The 16,252-nt window shown below is 51.1% G+C and overlaps 1 protein-coding gene across 4 annotated transcripts in view; it reads left to right on the top strand.

Moving 5' to 3' along the window:
• Window positions 1-6,046: 6,046 nt before the first annotated feature.
• The window catches only part of LOC118097784 (ultra-long-chain fatty acid omega-hydroxylase), a 37,338-nt gene continuing 27,132 nt past the window's right edge, over window positions 6,047-16,252 (top strand). Inside the window, exons 1-2 of one of the 4 annotated variants that reach the window (XM_035141019.2) lie at window positions 6,047-6,149; window positions 12,891-13,113. In XM_035141019.2, coding sequence (XP_034996910.2) covers window positions 12,892-13,113 — 222 coding nt within the window. In that variant the 5' untranslated portion in view covers window positions 6,047-6,149; window position 12,891. Of the gene's footprint in view, window positions 6,150-6,425; window positions 6,605-12,766; window positions 13,114-15,601; window positions 15,747-16,252 lie in introns of those variants that run through there. The other 3 variants (XM_035141018.2, XM_035141016.2, XM_035141015.2) reach the window with 3 other exon arrangements.

Raw genomic sequence — 16,252 nt, 5'->3', positions numbered from 1 at the left:
TCTCCCTTCTCCCTGGCTGGTTGTGGGGCGGGTGGAGGGAAAGCCCCAGAGCCGCGCAAAGCGGTTGCCTGGCTTTCCCTCCGCCCGCCCCACAGCCAGCCGGCTAGAAGGGACGTCTCTTTTCTCCCTTGCTGGCTGTGGGGCGGGCGGAGGGAAAGCCAGCCAAACACTTTGCGCGGCTCTGGGGCTTTCCCTCCACCTGCCCCGGCGATTGCAAAGGGGGAGGAGGGGATCAGAGCAGCCCGATTTCGGGCTGATCCTGGCTCCCCCTCGCCCCTGCCGATCGCGGAGGGGGAGGAGGGAGTCGGAGCAGCCCGATTTCGGGCTGATCCTGGCGCCCCCTCGCCCCTGCCGTTCAAGGAGGGGGAGGAGGGAATCGGGCTGCTCCTGGCTCCCCCTCGCCCCTGCCGATCGTGGAGGGGGAGGAGGGAGTCGGAGCAGCCCGATTTCAGGCTGATCCTGGCGCCCCCTCGCACCTGCCGTTCAAGGAGGGGGAGGAGGGAGTCGGAGCAGCCCGAAATCGGGCTGCTCCAATCCCCTCCTCCCCCTCCGCGATCGCCGGGGCGGGAGGAGGGAAAGCTGGCAAGGGAGAAGGGAGCTTTCCTTGCCCCGCTGTGGCCCCTCCCCCGCCCCTTGCCCCCGCCCCTTGCCCCCCCTGATTTTCATCCTGGCTACGCCCCTGTGGCCAGCATGACTAAGCCGCTTCTGGCGAAACCAGAGCAGCACACAGAAATGCCATTTACCTTCCTGCCGGAGCGGTACCTATTTATCTAATTGGACTGGCATGCTTTTGAACTGCTTACTCCATCATGGGGGTTTGAACTGCTGACCTTCCAATCAGCGGACCCTAGGCTCAGCTTAGCTGAAAACAATGCAAAAGACAGTAACCTCGAGCACACAGTAGAGCCCAGTGTGGACAAATCCTCTTGCTGTTGTAGTCTAATAATGCATCCAATGCAGGCAATTTTACTACAAACCCCATAATTTGGAATCTCCTCCACACCTGTGCCAAAGTTTTTGCAGTTGTTTTGGGGCATCTTGCGCTGAAAACCCTGCGTTTTGCAGCACCTCACAAACCGAGTCATTGATACATGAACCTCGGGGTTAACTACGAACCCCAACATTTTGAATCCCCTCCAAACCTGTGCCAAACTGACAAGTTGTGCATCACAATATTGAGTATGAATTATGGGGGAAGTTGTGGGAAATAAATATGAATTTTACAGCATGTTATGCGATAAAAGAAAATCTGATGGAAATGGCCCATGGATGGTATTTAACACCTACCAGATGGGCGAAAATGTCTCAAAGAAGAAAAAAGGTATATGTTGGAAGTGTAATGAAATTGAGGGATATTTTATTCACATGTGGTGGTCCTGTAAAATAATTAAGGGATATTGGGAAACTATATATAAGGAATTTAAAAAGATACTTAAAAAAACTTTTCCCCAAAGCACCGGAGGTTTTCCTCTTGGGGATGGTAATGAGGTCCCCCCCCAAAAGAGTTTACTACTATATGCTACTGCCACAGCTAGAACCTTATTGGCACAAAGGTGGAGAGCAAGTATAGTACCCACTAAGCAAGAATGGCAGTGTAAAATGTTCAGATATGCTGCATAACTGCCAAGTACCCCGTTTTCCCCGGGAAACCCCCGTTTTTACTTACCTTTTCCAGTGGTCTCCCGTATCACTTCGTCTCCCGTTTTTCTCCGTTATTTTCTCCTGCCGGCGGCCTTGTTTTTCCCCCAATTTGCCCTTCTATGGGCACCAAAAATGGTCGCCGCCGGCTTCTAAAGTTGCATCTACGCATGTCCGGAAGTGCATAGACGCGACTTCCGGTGGCGGCGGCCATTTTTGGTGCCCATAGATGGGCGGAGTGACACCGGAAGTTGCGTCGACGCACTTCCTGACATGCGTACAAGCGACTTTCAAAGCCGGCGGCGGCCATTTTTGGTGCCCATAGAAGGGCAAAGCGACACCGGATGTTACGTCGATGCAACTTCCGTGTCACACGGCTGCCGGTCCAGGATTCTGCAGTCCGGGACTTGGAAGGTAAGGATATGCTGGCCTGGCTGGTCTGACAAACAGGATAAGAGAAAACGAAGAGAAGGAATACAAGGAGGAATGGATAATGTTTATTGAATATTTTAAGAACCAGTATAGACAAATACATAGCTTAGCAGGTCTCAAGTAAATCCAGCAGAGTTGAAATAGAGTTTTTAATAGATAACAATTTGGATAATCAAAAACATGTGGATTATGCAGAGTAGCAGAAAAGCAAAGGAACCAGGAAATGGGTGAAAGGGAAGTCATATGATATATGTATGCATGCCGTATTTGGTACGAATAAGCTCTCTGTTCCGGTTTTTAAAAATGCAAATAAAAATTCACCCAAAAAAACCCTGTGCAGTTGTTTTGCAGCGTTCTGCAGCAAAAACACTGCATTTTGCAGCACCCCACCAACCGAGCCATTGCTACGCCAACCCGAGGTCATAGCTATCACCTCGAAACCCAGCGTTGTCCACAGCGGCGTAGCTAGCCGCTTTGGCCGCCCGGGGTGGCAAACCTGAAGGCACCCCGCCGGGGGGCAGGGTGTCCGTCGCACACATGCGTTGCGCATCATGACGTATGCGTCACGACGCACGACACAAGTGTCACGACACAAGACACATGCGCACACAGGAGCGATACGGCGTGGCACTGTGGTGACACAGCAGGAAGCGGCGGGCGGTGTCCAGCAGGCCTCCCCCTCTCCCTCTGGCCCTCCCTCCACGGTTCTCCTCACAGCCAGTTTGCGCTGGCTCCTCAGGGGCTGGTCCTGCTCAGGGCCAGCTCTAGATAGACCCCCGGTGGTGCGGTGAGGTAGGGCGCCGGGCCGGTAGGCCGGGCGCCGCGCGGAAACCATGCTGCGCCCTGCGAGGGCGGGGGTGCCAGAGCGATCTCCGCCCCTCAGCACCAGGGTGCGCAACCTGCTCGAAACTGCCCTGGTCCTGCTCACCCACTGCCTGGCTTTCTTCAGGGCCATCATGGAGGTGGGTGAGGGCTGCACTGCCGGCGGAGGGCGGCTCCTCCGGCAGGGAGGAGACACCATGGAGGAGCTGGGCTCAGAAGCCGCCGGAGCTCTTTCCGCAGTGCACCCCGGCCTCGCCTCCACCCCCGCCACCCCCGCCCAGCCTGCTGCCCCCTGCCCAGCCTGCCGACTGGGGCAGCACGTCCCCCCCCGCCCCCCATTACTACGCCGCTGGTTGTCTGATTCATTCCAAGCCAATGCCAAAGTGCAGCAATGGTTTTGCAGCGTTTTGCAGCAAAAACCAGGCCATTGACTGCCATCTCTTCACTGACACCAGATCTTTTTAATCTGTTTGTGATTAGTCTATGCTCACTTGCAGCTGCAGGATTAACAGAACTGCTTTCATTTCCCAGGGATAGTGGGAGAGACGCACCGAGACTTGGGAGGAGCTGTGTCAACTGCTTGGTGTTGGCATAAAACCCGATCCCCTCTGGGTGTCCTGCTGCTCGGGTTTCCCTGGAAGTGAAGGAAGGTGCCCATCCCAGGGCAGCCTTGGAATGCTGTCCAAACCCAACTTGTGCCACCTCTGTGGAAGCACAAAATGGTTGCTCCGCCACCAGGCCTCTTTCCAACCAGAGCTCCGGCCTCGGGGAAGCAGCAGCAGCAGCAGCAGCAGCACAAGACTCTCCTACCCGAAACACAGATATTAGATGTCTCCCATGCTGCCCCAGTTCTGCCCATGTCCTGCTCCGAGGAGGACCTCTCCTCTTCCTCCTCTCTGGTCTCCAACCCCCGCACAAGTCCTACTGCCAATAGCGCAAGTACATTCCCCAAGTCCAGCTCCCTCAGCGATGATGCCATCAGCTTGAAGACAGCGAGCAGCCTCAAGTCAGGACGCTTAGGCCCAAACAAGACCCCATCGCGGAAGTCTTCCTCTCAGCTCCCTTTGCCTCCAAGCAGGAGTACAGGCTGCTGCATCGTCTCCCATTTCCCAGAGGATCGGCTTCCTCAGCCCGGAACCCCACTTTGTGCAACGCAAGAGGCCGGCTGCTCCACGCCACCTGGCTCGCTGAAGTCTTCCTCCTCCCAGCTCTCCTCCTTGCCAGTACCGAGACCTCTTGGGGTGGGGGAAAGGCAGCCGAGGGACAAGGAAGACAATTTTGAGCAGCAGCTGTCCAACATGGAGGCCAGGCTGAAGGCTGTCCAGGAGCAGCAAACTCTGTGGCTGCAGGAGCTGGTGCCGGTTGTGCGGCGCGTTCGCTCGGAGCTTGCCAACATCGGTCAGAGCCTGGGCAGGCTAGTGCAAATGTTTGACGCTCAGGTGCCTGCCTGCCCACACTTCCATGCCACTCAGGAGAAGGCAGTGGCCAAACCTGAGGGCAGCAGAGCAGGAGGCAAGCACCTGTTCCACCCCACCTTCACCCGTCGCCCCTGCCAGGAAATATAAAGGGAACTCCAGTTCTGTACAGACACAGAGCAGTTTCCACTATATAAAGAACAATGGTTTCAAAGTTGTTTTGTGTTGAGTGACACTCTCACCCAATACCCTCACGCTGTGGGCAACAGGAAAACGAGGAAGGGGGCACTAAAGGGATAAATGTAAAGTTCTGCACTCAGGCAGGAAGAAGCAGCTGCACCAATATAATATGGGGGACACCTGGCTTGCCAGTAGTACATGTGAAAAGGATCCAGGGGTCTTAGTAGGCTGCAAATTTAACATGAGTCAATAGTGTGATGCAGCAGGAAAAATGCTGTTTGGGGATGCCTGCGGTCCAGATCAAGGGAAGTAATAGTACCACTCGATTCTGTCTTGGTTATACAATACCTGGAGTCCTGTGTCCAGTTCTGGGCATCACAATTTAAGAAGGATTTAAGCAAGCTGAAATGTGTGCAGTGGAGGAGAACCCAGGTGAGAAAGGGTCTAGAAACCAAGCCTAAAAAGAAACAGTTGAGGGAGTTGGGTATGTTTAGCCTGGAAAAGAGGAGACTGAGAGGATATCTAATATCCTTCAATTATTTAAAGGGCTTTTGCTGCCCAACTCCCCATGGGACTCTGAGTCCCCTAAGTCCATGATCGCTCAGAGAATGAGGGATGGAGGTAGGATCCAGCAGAAAGCAAGGGAGATGTTTATTTTTCTGTTGCAACAGAGTTCCTTTCCCTCCTTCCAAGGAGACCCTGAACAAAAGTGTGCACTGCAGGAACCTTTAAAGACTTTTGACAATGTGCAACCCCCTTAGTCAAAGACCACCCCAAAATCACCATACATACCGTACACCAGGCACGTCCAACAGGTAGATCGTGATCTACCGGTAGATCACTGGATGCCTGTGGTAGATCAATGGTAGATCACTGGCTCCCCCCCAAAGAAGCTCAACAACTTTGGCTCCCCTAAAAAAAGCACCCCCCAAATGGTGTTCTCCGTCTCCCTAAAAAAAGCTCAACAAAAACTTTGATCTGAAGGCCTTAAAAAAGGGCCTTCGTCTTCCCCAAATAAGCTCAACAACTTTGACCTGAACCCCCCAAAAAGGGGTAGATCACTGCCAGTTTTAAACTCTGTAAGTAGATCGCAGTCTCTTGGGAGTTGGCCACCCCTGCCGTACACCATAGAAGGCGGGTCTACAGCAGAAATCCTGTCTGCCAATGCCAGGATACCTGATAATGGTCCCTAGCTGCATTACCTGGGCAGCTTGGCCATTCTTTTGTGATGGTAAATACCGGTACTTTAGTTCCTGAGTCCAGGTCACAGGCTCACCCTATTCATACACAAATACATCCTTAAGACAAGATTTGTAAGCGAAAGACTATGGGAAGGCTTTCCCCGTTTGCCTCCCTTACTGCAGAAGAATATTTGAGGTCATTGGGAGAGTCCAAATGGCTTCAGGATTGCTCTCCTATTTCAGACACATGGTTTACAAATTAGAATTCTTATAACACCAGGAAGAAATGCGGGGCAAAGGGGAGTGTGGATGAGCCCGGAGATGGGTAAGGCCACACGGGGGCAGAAGCGCCTCATCTTTGCCCCGCCTGGAGGGAAGGCGGGGCATGCTCAGGTGGCTCCCAGCTCACTTCTCACCTGGGGGAAAACACAGAAAGAGACGGAGAAGAAAAGGGAAAGGGGAGCCGCACGTGCGAGGCCAGGTAAGGAAGGGAAGCCGTGCGCTGCAGGGGCACTCTTTGGAGAGAGATGCTTCGCCCCCGCTGAACTGCCGTCCGCGTTCCTCGCGGGTCTCCAGCCATTCCGACGAGACACGTTTTCTGGCTTTGGCAGCGCAAGGTCCTGCGCCAGCTTGCAGCAGTCCAAAGGGCATCCTCTCCGGGTTGGAGAGGCGATGCCGGAGGCTCCTGGGCAGCCCAGATCCCGCCGAAGCGCCGCCTCCCTCCCTCCCTCCCTCGCCCCCCACCCCGCGCACCTGCTTGGCTGCATTCCTGGCATGGCTGGCTACTACCTGCCAAAGCAACGTCGGGAAAGTGGCCCCGAGCAAGGCGGAGCGGAGCGCAGAGACCCCCGCAGGGAAAGGGAAAGTGGGATCGGGAGGCGCTCGGTCGGTCGGTTGTTGGCTTTCCTCCTGTGCGTAACGCGGAGTGTCTCTCAGGTTTGTATTTTAGAAAGGAAAGGGGAGATAAATCATGAAAGCATGCAATAAAGAGGAAATAAAGGTTGCAAAAAGGGCACAGCAGCTGCCTCCCCTAGATCCACTTTTTAAAAAAGCATTGAAAGTACTCAATTAACTGAGGTTCTGCCCCCCCCCGCAGGAAACCTGCCCCCCAACCAAAGCCTGCCTCTCGTAATGTCCTCTTTTGGGGGGTATATTTACCCATGATTTCCCCCCAAAAGTACCCTACCTGCTAATAACAATAACAATAATAATTCATACCCCACCCATCATAGCTGTCAAGTTTCCCCTTTGCTCGCGAGGAAGCCTATTCAGCATAAGGGAATTTTCTTTTTTAAAAGGGAGAACTTGACAGCTATGCCACCCATCTAGCTGGGTTTCCCCAGCCACTCTGGGCAGCTCCCAACAGAATATTAAAAACACAACAAAATATCAAACATTAAAAACTTCCCTAAACAGGGCTGCCTTCATGAGTCTTCTTATTTCCTTGACATCTGATAGGAGCATAGCTGTCAAGTTCTCCCTTTTTTTTAAAGGGAAATTCCCTTATGCTGAATAGGCTTCCTCGAGAGAAAAGGGAAAACTTGACAGCTATGGATAGGAGGGCGTTCCACAGGGCGGGCGCCACTACCGAGAATGCCCTCTGCTAAATGTTGACAAATCAAGCTGCCCTTATTTTATTTTTTAATTTAGTTTTTCAAATTTTGAAATTTACAATTATCAAACAACCAGCATAGAAAGAGAATTCTGAAGAATCTCATCTCCCCTTTGTGGGTCCTTATGTTGATTTTTTCCCAGCTGCATATCAATCCAAATCTATTAAGTCTCCATTACAACCATAATTCAACATTAAGCTGCAAGTGATATTCCAATCCGACTAAACTTTAATTGTTTACAACGGTTTTTAAGGTAAATTACATCTTTCCCCCATTCCTTATAAAAAAATTTGTTCTTCCTGATTTCTGATTCTTCCGGTCATTTTGGCCATTTTGGCATGGTCCATCAACTTCATCTGCCGCTCTTCCCTGGTAGGGACTCTGTCGTCTTTCCATCTCTGGGCTAGTAACCAGTGCCAGATTTATGTATAAGCTAAACAAGCTATAGCTTAGGGCCCCACTCTCTTGGGGGGGCAGCCCAAAAAAAATTAAATAAAAAATACCTGGATGCACATTTCCAAAATTCAAGATAAAAAACAAAACAAAACCACACAGCAACAGTGTTTTGTGTTGTGTATGGAGACCTATTAGGTCCCTAAATTACCATATAGCACAGGCATCCCCAAACTGCGGTCCTCCAGATGTTTCGGCCTACAACTCCCATGATCCCTAGCTAACAGGACCAGTGGTCAGGGATGATGGGAATTGTAGTCCAAAACAGCTGGAGGGCCAAAGTTTGGGGATGCCTGATATAGCATATATTCAACACACACAAAACAGTGACAATTTGTTGCTGACAAAGGACAGCTGGACATATATCCACTACCTTCAGTTGCTTAGGGCCTCATCAAACCTATATCTGCCCCTGCTAGTAACATCCGAGCAGCCGTGGTCACATACATAAATAGTCTGTTCTGATCTGTTGGGATTTCGGCACCTAGAAAAACCAAGCTGCACTTGTGGCACAGAAAGAAAGTTGGCTGCCTTAGTTTCCCAACACTCTTCTAGTGGAAACAGTCTGGCCATGTCTTCCTGCCAAAGGGCTAGCGCTCTACAAACATGGACCCTGACCTAGGAAGTGCAGTGAGGAAGACCAACACACTCACTCTGGCAGAATGAATGAACTTTGGCAGACTGGTATAATCCGTGGTATACGTGCATACTTTGGGATGTGGATGGGTGAGGAGGGGGAATCAAGTGATAACGAAATGCAAAAAGCACAGTCTCTGTGTCTGTTATTGTTATATGCAAAAGAACAAATGGGCACCAATCTGCCATGAGAAATGGCAACATTTCTTATTTTAAAAAAGTGCGAGGATATCTCAGTCTCCCAGGACACTGTCTTGGAATCTGCAACCTTCTAAAAAAGGCGGCGGGGGAATTCCAAAGAGAAGGAGGGAGGGAGAGAAAGAGAACAATGGGTTCAAACAGGAAAAAAAATGTGGTCTATGAGCTATCTATGTAACACTCAAGATGCCCATATGGACCATTCACAGCAGCAGTCATGAATGCAAGCGTTCTAGTGTTTCTCTTCTTGTTCACACCAGTATTTCGTTTGCAGACTGTTGTCTTTAAACTTTATTGAAAGAATGTGCCCAATTGTAATGGGTGGGGCTTGCCACCACAGGGGATGTGGGTGGTGCTGTGGTCTAAACCACTGAGCCTCTTGGGCTTGCTGATTGGAAGGCTGGCAGTTCGAATCCGCACAATGGGGTGAGCTCCTATTGCTCTGTCCCAGCTCCTCCTTACCTAGCAGTTTGAAAGCACGCCAGTACAAGTGGATAAATAGGTACCGCCGTGGCGGGAAGGTAAATGGCGTTTTCGTGCGCTCTGGTTTCCGTCACGGTGTTCTGTTGTGCCAGAAGTGGTTTGGACATGCTGGCCACATGACCTGGAAAGCTGTCTGTGGACAAAGGCCAGCTCCCTTGCCCTGAAGCGAGATGAGCACCGCAACCCCACTGTCGCCTTTGACTGGACTTAACCATCCAGGGGTCTTTTACCTTTACCTTACCCGCCACCACAATCCCCACCGCACAAAATGGATTCAGTATAACTGATTATGCCACCTAAACTTTATCTGATAAAGTTGAGTACTGTATATTCCTGCGTATAAGACTACTTTTTAACCAGCGGCGGAGCTTCATGAGCGCTGCCCCCAGTGACGTGGCCCACGTTCTGGGGGCGTGGCAGGGCACGCGTTTTGGGGGCATGGCGTGCACAGTGACAGGGCGCACGTTTTGGGGCAGGGCTTGCCGCACGCAGGGGTGGGGGCACCGCACGCAGGGGCGGGGCGGGCAACGGCGATGGCGCCCCTGGGATTGCATTGCTCAGGGCGCACCACCCCGACCGCCCCTATCTTCCTACACCCCTGTTTTTAACCCAGGAAAATCTTCTCAAAAGTCGGGGGTAGTCTTATACGCCGGGTTGTATTTCTTACACGGCGAGTATATCCCAAACTCTATATTTTAATTGGAAAAGTTGGGGGGTTGTCTTATACGCCGGAATATTCTGTTTCTAGCACACAGCTGCCAAGGCTTCTAGGGTTTAGGGGGGAAACAATAACCTCTTTCTCACACTTGTAATTTCTGTTGTTGTTGTTGTTTAGTCGTTTAGTCGTTTAGTCATGTCCGACTCTTCACGACCCCATGGACCATAGCACGCCAGCCACTCCTGTCTTGCACTGCCTCCCGCAGTTTGGTCAAACTCATGTTCGTAGCTTCGAGAACACTGTCCAACCATCTCGTCCTCTGTCGTCCCCTTCTCCTAGTGCCCTCAATCTTTCCCAACATCAGGGTCTTTTCCAAGGATTCTTCTCTTCTCATGAGGTGGCCAAAGTATTGGAGCCTCAGCTTCACGATCTGTCCTTCCAATAAGCACTCAGGGCTGATTTGCTTAAGAATGGATAGGTTTCATCTTCTTGCAGTCCATGGGACTCTCACGTAATTTCTACTCTCAGTAATTTCTACTCTCACGTAACCGCAGAGCAAAGTGTGAAGTCCTGCACTGTTTGAGCTGCAAAAGCAGGAGACTTGGACCTGCCAGGTCTCCCCCTATCAGCCTGTCTTGTGTTCTCAGAACGAAGGAAGGCAGATGAGGGAAACCACTCTTTCCAAACGCTGAGCAACTAGGCAATCTTTTCTGCTGCACCTTGCCCTATTTTTGCAGTGCGTGCCAAGAGCAAACCAAAAGCAATTAGCGGGTTAGGCTGCCCAGATTTGAGAAACTAGCCTATGGCAACACTAGAGCGCTTTCTGAGTCACCCCAAGAGGCATCCCCTCCCATGCTCCCAGTTTCTGTCTGGGGAATCAAAGGTAATCTCGACATACATGACTTTACCCGGGGCAGCGGGTGGTGGGATCCCTCTGGCAGAGCACATTATTCACCCCAACATCCACTTTGTTGCAAGCTGGGTCTTAACAGTGACGGAAGCCAGCCTGCAGAAGAGAGCTCTCTGATTGGCTGCCTCTTGAAAATGTTCCATGTGGGCTAGAATAAAATGAATATGAATAATCCTTGGGGAACAACTCCATCCATAGTTCCAATACTGTAATCCATACTTCCCATATACAGTGGTACCTCTACTTACAAATAACTCTACTTACGAATGTTTCTACTTACGAACGGAGCTCCGTCCACCATCTTGGATGCGGTTTAGATAGGATTTTTTCTACTTACGAATTTTTAGATAGGGTTGCTTCGACTTACAAATTTATTCTCCCAGCGCATTCCTATGGGATTCGACTTGCAATTTTTTTCGACATACGAATGTGCATTCTGAACGCATTAAATTCGTAAGTAGAGGTACCACTGTAGTTTTTTTTAAAAAAATCACAGCCTTTCCCTTTTTGGGACTATTTCCCCCTTGCAGATTAACATTAAAATCTCCGCCCACTACTTTTGCATGAGGCGAGAATTTCTCAAGCTTCTTTAAACACCTACACACCTACACAGAAAATCCAGCTGGCGCTTGTTAGGGAAGTAAATTGACGCTAATGCCACCGGCTCGCCCTCTAAAGAACCTTGAACAAAAACATAACTTACATTCTTATCTCTTAACACCTTGTTCTCAACAAAATCCACCTTGGAGTTAATTAATATTCCCACCCCTCTACTTTTTGAGGTCCCGGGAGCCATAATTTTTTTCCCTTTCCCAAAACTGGGAAAATTTATCTCCCACAGAGGGAATTATTATTAGTATCATTTATTGAACTGATATACCGCCCTATACCTAGGGGTCTCAGGGCGGTTCACAGAATAAAATCAAGATTAAAAAAAATCGCAAAATACCTAATAAAAATACAAACAACAACCCAATAGCCATTGAAATCGGATCAACCAAAGCCCTAGTTAAAAAGAATGTTTTTGACTGGCGCCTAAAGGTGTATAATGAAGGCGCCAGGCAAACTTCCCTGGGGAGAGCATTCCACAGATGGGGAGCCACTGCAGAGAAGGCCCCGTTCTTGTGTTGCCACCCTCTGCACCTCTCGAGGAGGAAGCACACGAAGGAGGGCCTCAGAAGATGATCTCAGGGTCTGGGTAGGTTGATATGGAAAGAGGCAGTCCTTGAGATATTGCAGTCCTGAGCAGCTTCACCATATCTCATTGGGGTACATATTTTTGCACTCAAAATCGCCCCCAGGTATTTTTCCCCCCTCTCAGAAGATATAAGCACTGTTATCTTTCCCATGGAAGTGAATTGGAGTGAGGAAAAAAAAAAAAAGTGGAAGGGAAAGTAATCCCAGTACGTTTCCGAGCACAATTCAAAGTGTTGGTGCTGATCTTTAAAGCCCTAAGTGGCCTCGGTCCAGTATACCTGAAGGAGCGTCTCCACCCTCATTGTTCTGCCCAGACACTGAGGTCCAGAGACGAGGGCCTTCTGGCGGTTCCCTCGTTGCGAGAAGCCATGTTGCAGGGAACTAGGCAGAGGGCCTTCTCGGTGGTGGCGCCTGCCCTGTGGAACGCCCTCCCAACAGATGTCAAAGAGGAAAACAGCTACCAGATTTTTAGAAGACATCTGAAGGCAGCCCTGTTCAGGGAGGCTTTTAATGTTTAATAGATTCCTGTGTTTTATTTTTCTGTTGGAAGCCGTCCAGAGTGGCTGGGGAAACCCAGCCAGATGGGCGGGGTATAAATAATAATAATAATATATTATTATTATTATTATTATTATTATTATTATTATTATTATTAATCCCCCTCTAGCCTGTCTCCTGACCCTGATCACAACCGGCAAGACAACTTAAATGAATGAATAAAAATGTTCCAGGGAGAGTGGAGGGTGGATACACATGACTAATTGGAATCTCATTCTGCCCACTGTTTGGGGAGTTGCAGGGTTGCCAGCACCGTGAGGGAAATTGGAAAGTGAGTCTGCCTGAAGGTGCATTTTTTTTGTTTTTCGGCCCATTGCCCAAGGGCGTCTGCTCCAGTTTCAAAGTGCACTGGTCTGGCAGGGGGAAGTGGGTTCGGGAGGGGGGGGAGAGAGCCAATGTGAAGGGAGAGAGTCCAATGTGACCTATCCTGTGGGTGGCAGAGGCTCGCTTAAATTCTTGCTCTCAGCCTCCCTCTCCCACTGAGCACACTATGTCCCTCTTGCCTCCCTCTTCCAGAATGTTGCCCTTCACCGACTGGATCCTGGAGAAGCTGGCGCTTGAGAAGACCTTGTTCCGGACCGCGGCTGTCTCCAGCCTCTGGCTTTTGCTGCTGGCTTTGCTCTTCCGTTTGCTTACGGACGCCTTTGGCATGTGCCATCGCTTTTACGTTAACTGCCAGAGATTGCGTTGCTTCCCAGAGCCCCCGCGTCGTAACTGGCTCCTAGGGCACCTCAACATAGTAAGTGTGGCTTCTGGAGCTTGGCTTGGTCAAGGAGGGAGGTCTCCAGCTTTGCCGAGGGAAGGGAAAGGAGGGGGGGACTGACGCAGCCATTCCTTGCTTGTGGTGGGCGAGGGATGAAGACCGCCATACCTGGGTGCCAATGGCTCGCAAGTCTTGCCTCAGTTCAGAACTTCAGGGTGGGCTGGTTGTGACATTCTAAGAATGTCGTTCAGTCTGAGACACCATCCAGCCATTCATTTGTGTTCTAAACGGGAAGCAGAAATGAGGAGAGAGCTAGCCAAAACGGCATATGCATTCAGATTGGGAACCCACACTAGCTGGAATGTGAGGAAGGGAGAAACATTTGTTTCAGAAAATAGATCTTGCTTGCCACGAACCCCCTTGGCAGAGTGGGGCACAGGGGCAGACTGAATGGGTCCTTTGTTCTCGCAAACAACTTCCACTCCCAGCTTGCTCAAATGTCGCCGCATCCCCACCACGGTCACCTCTTCCTCTTCCTTGCGTTTTCTCCTTGCCGGTTATTTGAACCCAGCTCTGCTCTGCCACGGTTTGGCTCGTCCTCCCAGCAGATTGCTCCCAGCCACAGAAATGGCAGAGCTGTGTAGAAGTTGTAGCAGAGGTTTCTGCTCCCGGCTACTCCCTTGAGAATGCAATAGCAGCAAGACCCGGTCACCTTAATTTGGGGGTGTGGGTGGGAGGTGGAGAGAATTGAAAGACTCCCAAAACATGCGCTCAGCCCCTTGCCCGGCAGGCTCCTTGCTCTTCTTGCCCCAAACCTTCACAGCGCTTCCTCTGTTTTCTCCCTCTTTGTTTCTCCCTCCCGCCATCCCTCGCTCTCAGTACTGTTTCAAGGCACATTGTGAGCCCTGGGCCTGGTGACAAGTCTCTCAGGAGGCCAGCTTCTTGGCAGGAGCTGCTGAGGTCTTTGCTGAGCTGTTAATGAGCAGGCCAGGCTTCCCTGGAGCATAATTGCCAAGAAGAGATTGGGCATGATCCCAAAGACGACTCTGGAGTAGAGCAGCAGACCATGGCAAGGACATGCCAAGAAGGCTAGCTCGGGGTTTATTCACACTTCCCAGCCACAGTCTGCACTTTAAAGCTCCATGTCCGAGTTCTCTCTCTTTCTCTCTCTTTTTTAACTCGGGAGTTTCCCTGCAAAAAACAAAACAAAAAAACAGTTTACCACTGAATCGGAGCTGATGGCAACCTGTGGATAACCTCTATATCCTTTTGTCATGCTTCAACTTTAAAGAGAGGGTTTTCATGGTGAAAGCTGTGAAGCGAAAAAAAAAGAGCACTCGGACACTGAGTGCAGATAAGCCCTCATTTGCTTGCATTTGTTCCTGGCTGTTGGCATGGGAATCTCTCAAATTATCCCACAGAGGTTAATAGGCTTGGGCCCTTTGCCTCACCCATTCAACCCCTCACCAACCTCATTCCCGGGGGGGGGCAGTGGGGGCGGTCCGCCCCGGGTGTCACCAGCGAGGGGGGTGGCAAAATGGCACGCGGCACTCACCACAGGGCCTGCAGCGCGCCCAAGCCACGTATCTCTCCTGGGAGTGACGCAGTGGCTTGGGCACCCACAAGCTCCATGCTGCCCCAAACGATCCACCCACCGCTTCCCCCTCAGCTGTAGGGCAGCTGAGTGGGAGGAGGCAGGCAGACTCCTTGGAGGCCCCACGGAGCACCCTGACACAGCTGGCCCTGCCCTGCGGGCCTCTGGCCCCGCCTCAGGGCACAGGGCACGCGCGCCACCCCAGGCGCCCGATCGACTTGCTCCACCATTGCTCATTCCCCCATCCTTCCCCCCCCCCCCAGGGCTTAGGGATGGGTGGCAACAGTGCTTTTCTCTGAGAGTAATCAAGGGTGGCACCATTTTATCTAGAAGAAAAGCACCGGGGGGCAGTAAATGCCTCCTTAACCAATGCTGTTGTCTCTGTAGCATCTCTAGGGAATATGAAGCACCACTCTGGAATTCTGAGAAAGTTGCTGGTTTGGGACTCGTTGCTGCCTACCAGCTGCTATATGTATAGTCACCCACACAGCCAGTGGGAACATCGGTGCCCGTCCCACTGAGATGAACAGGGCTTTTGCCAGACCTTGTGATGCCTGCTCAGGGCAGGCGGCCAGAGCCCAAGCTCCAAGCCCATAGCAAGCTCCTTTTTATGAAGCGCCTCCTCTTCCCTCTTGTTCTTGTTGCAAACCTTGGCCAGCATACATCCCTGCCTTTGCCTCATGTTCGGCAGTCCTGCCACTTGCACAGTGATGGCGTTAGATGTGGCTGGACCTTGGACTCAACGGCCCCACATGGGCCCCTCTCTCTATGTCACTTATTTCCAGATGTGGTCAGCCATGCCCACTGCCTTTGGTGGCCCTCTTCCTCATTCTGCTGGCCGGTGGGCTTTGGACTTAGCCTCCAGAATGCTGTCCCAATGGCACCACGGTCCCTGCTAGTGCCCACACTCATTGCCTCTGTTGCTTCCAGGTTATGCCCTGTGAGGAGGGTTTGGTCAAAGTCTCCGAGCTGGTAGCCACCAATTCCCAGGCATTTGTGACGTGGATGGGGCCCTTCTTACCGGTCATTTCCTTGGTTCATCCTGATTATATCAAGCCAGTTGCAACAGCCTCAGGTACTGTGGTGGTGGATTGTGGTGGCAAGACACGGAGTCTATCGCAGGCCCAAGAGGCCACAGCATTCAGTAGTGGCCATCTTTCCCAGGCATGAATGACGGAGTTTCCATAGCGAAAGGTGGACCTTGGCCAAATACAGTGGTATCCCGGTTTAAGTACACAATTGGTTCCGGAAGTCTGTATTTAACCTGAAGCGTACTTAACCTGAAGCGAACTTTCCCAATGAAAGTAATGGAAAGTGGATTAATCCGTTCTAGATGGTCCGCGGAGTACTTAAACTGAAGCGTACTTGACCTGAAGCGAACTTTCCCATTGAAAGTAATGGAAAGTGGATTAATCCGTTCCAGATGGGTCCACGGAGTACTCAACCTGAAGTGTACTTAACCCAAAGTATGAGTGTAATTGGTTCTGGAAGTCCGTACTTAACCTGAAGCGTACTTAACCTGAAGCGAACTTTCCCATTGAAAGTAAAGGAAAGTGGATTAATCCGTTCCAGACGGGACCG

This window comes from Zootoca vivipara, chromosome 16, assembly GCF_963506605.1.
Source record: "Zootoca vivipara chromosome 16, rZooViv1.1, whole genome shotgun sequence".
Classification (NCBI taxonomy): domain Eukaryota; kingdom Metazoa; phylum Chordata; class Lepidosauria; order Squamata; family Lacertidae; genus Zootoca; species Zootoca vivipara.
Note: the sequence above shows the minus strand (reverse complement) of the source record. Positions and strands in the feature narration are given on the sequence as shown.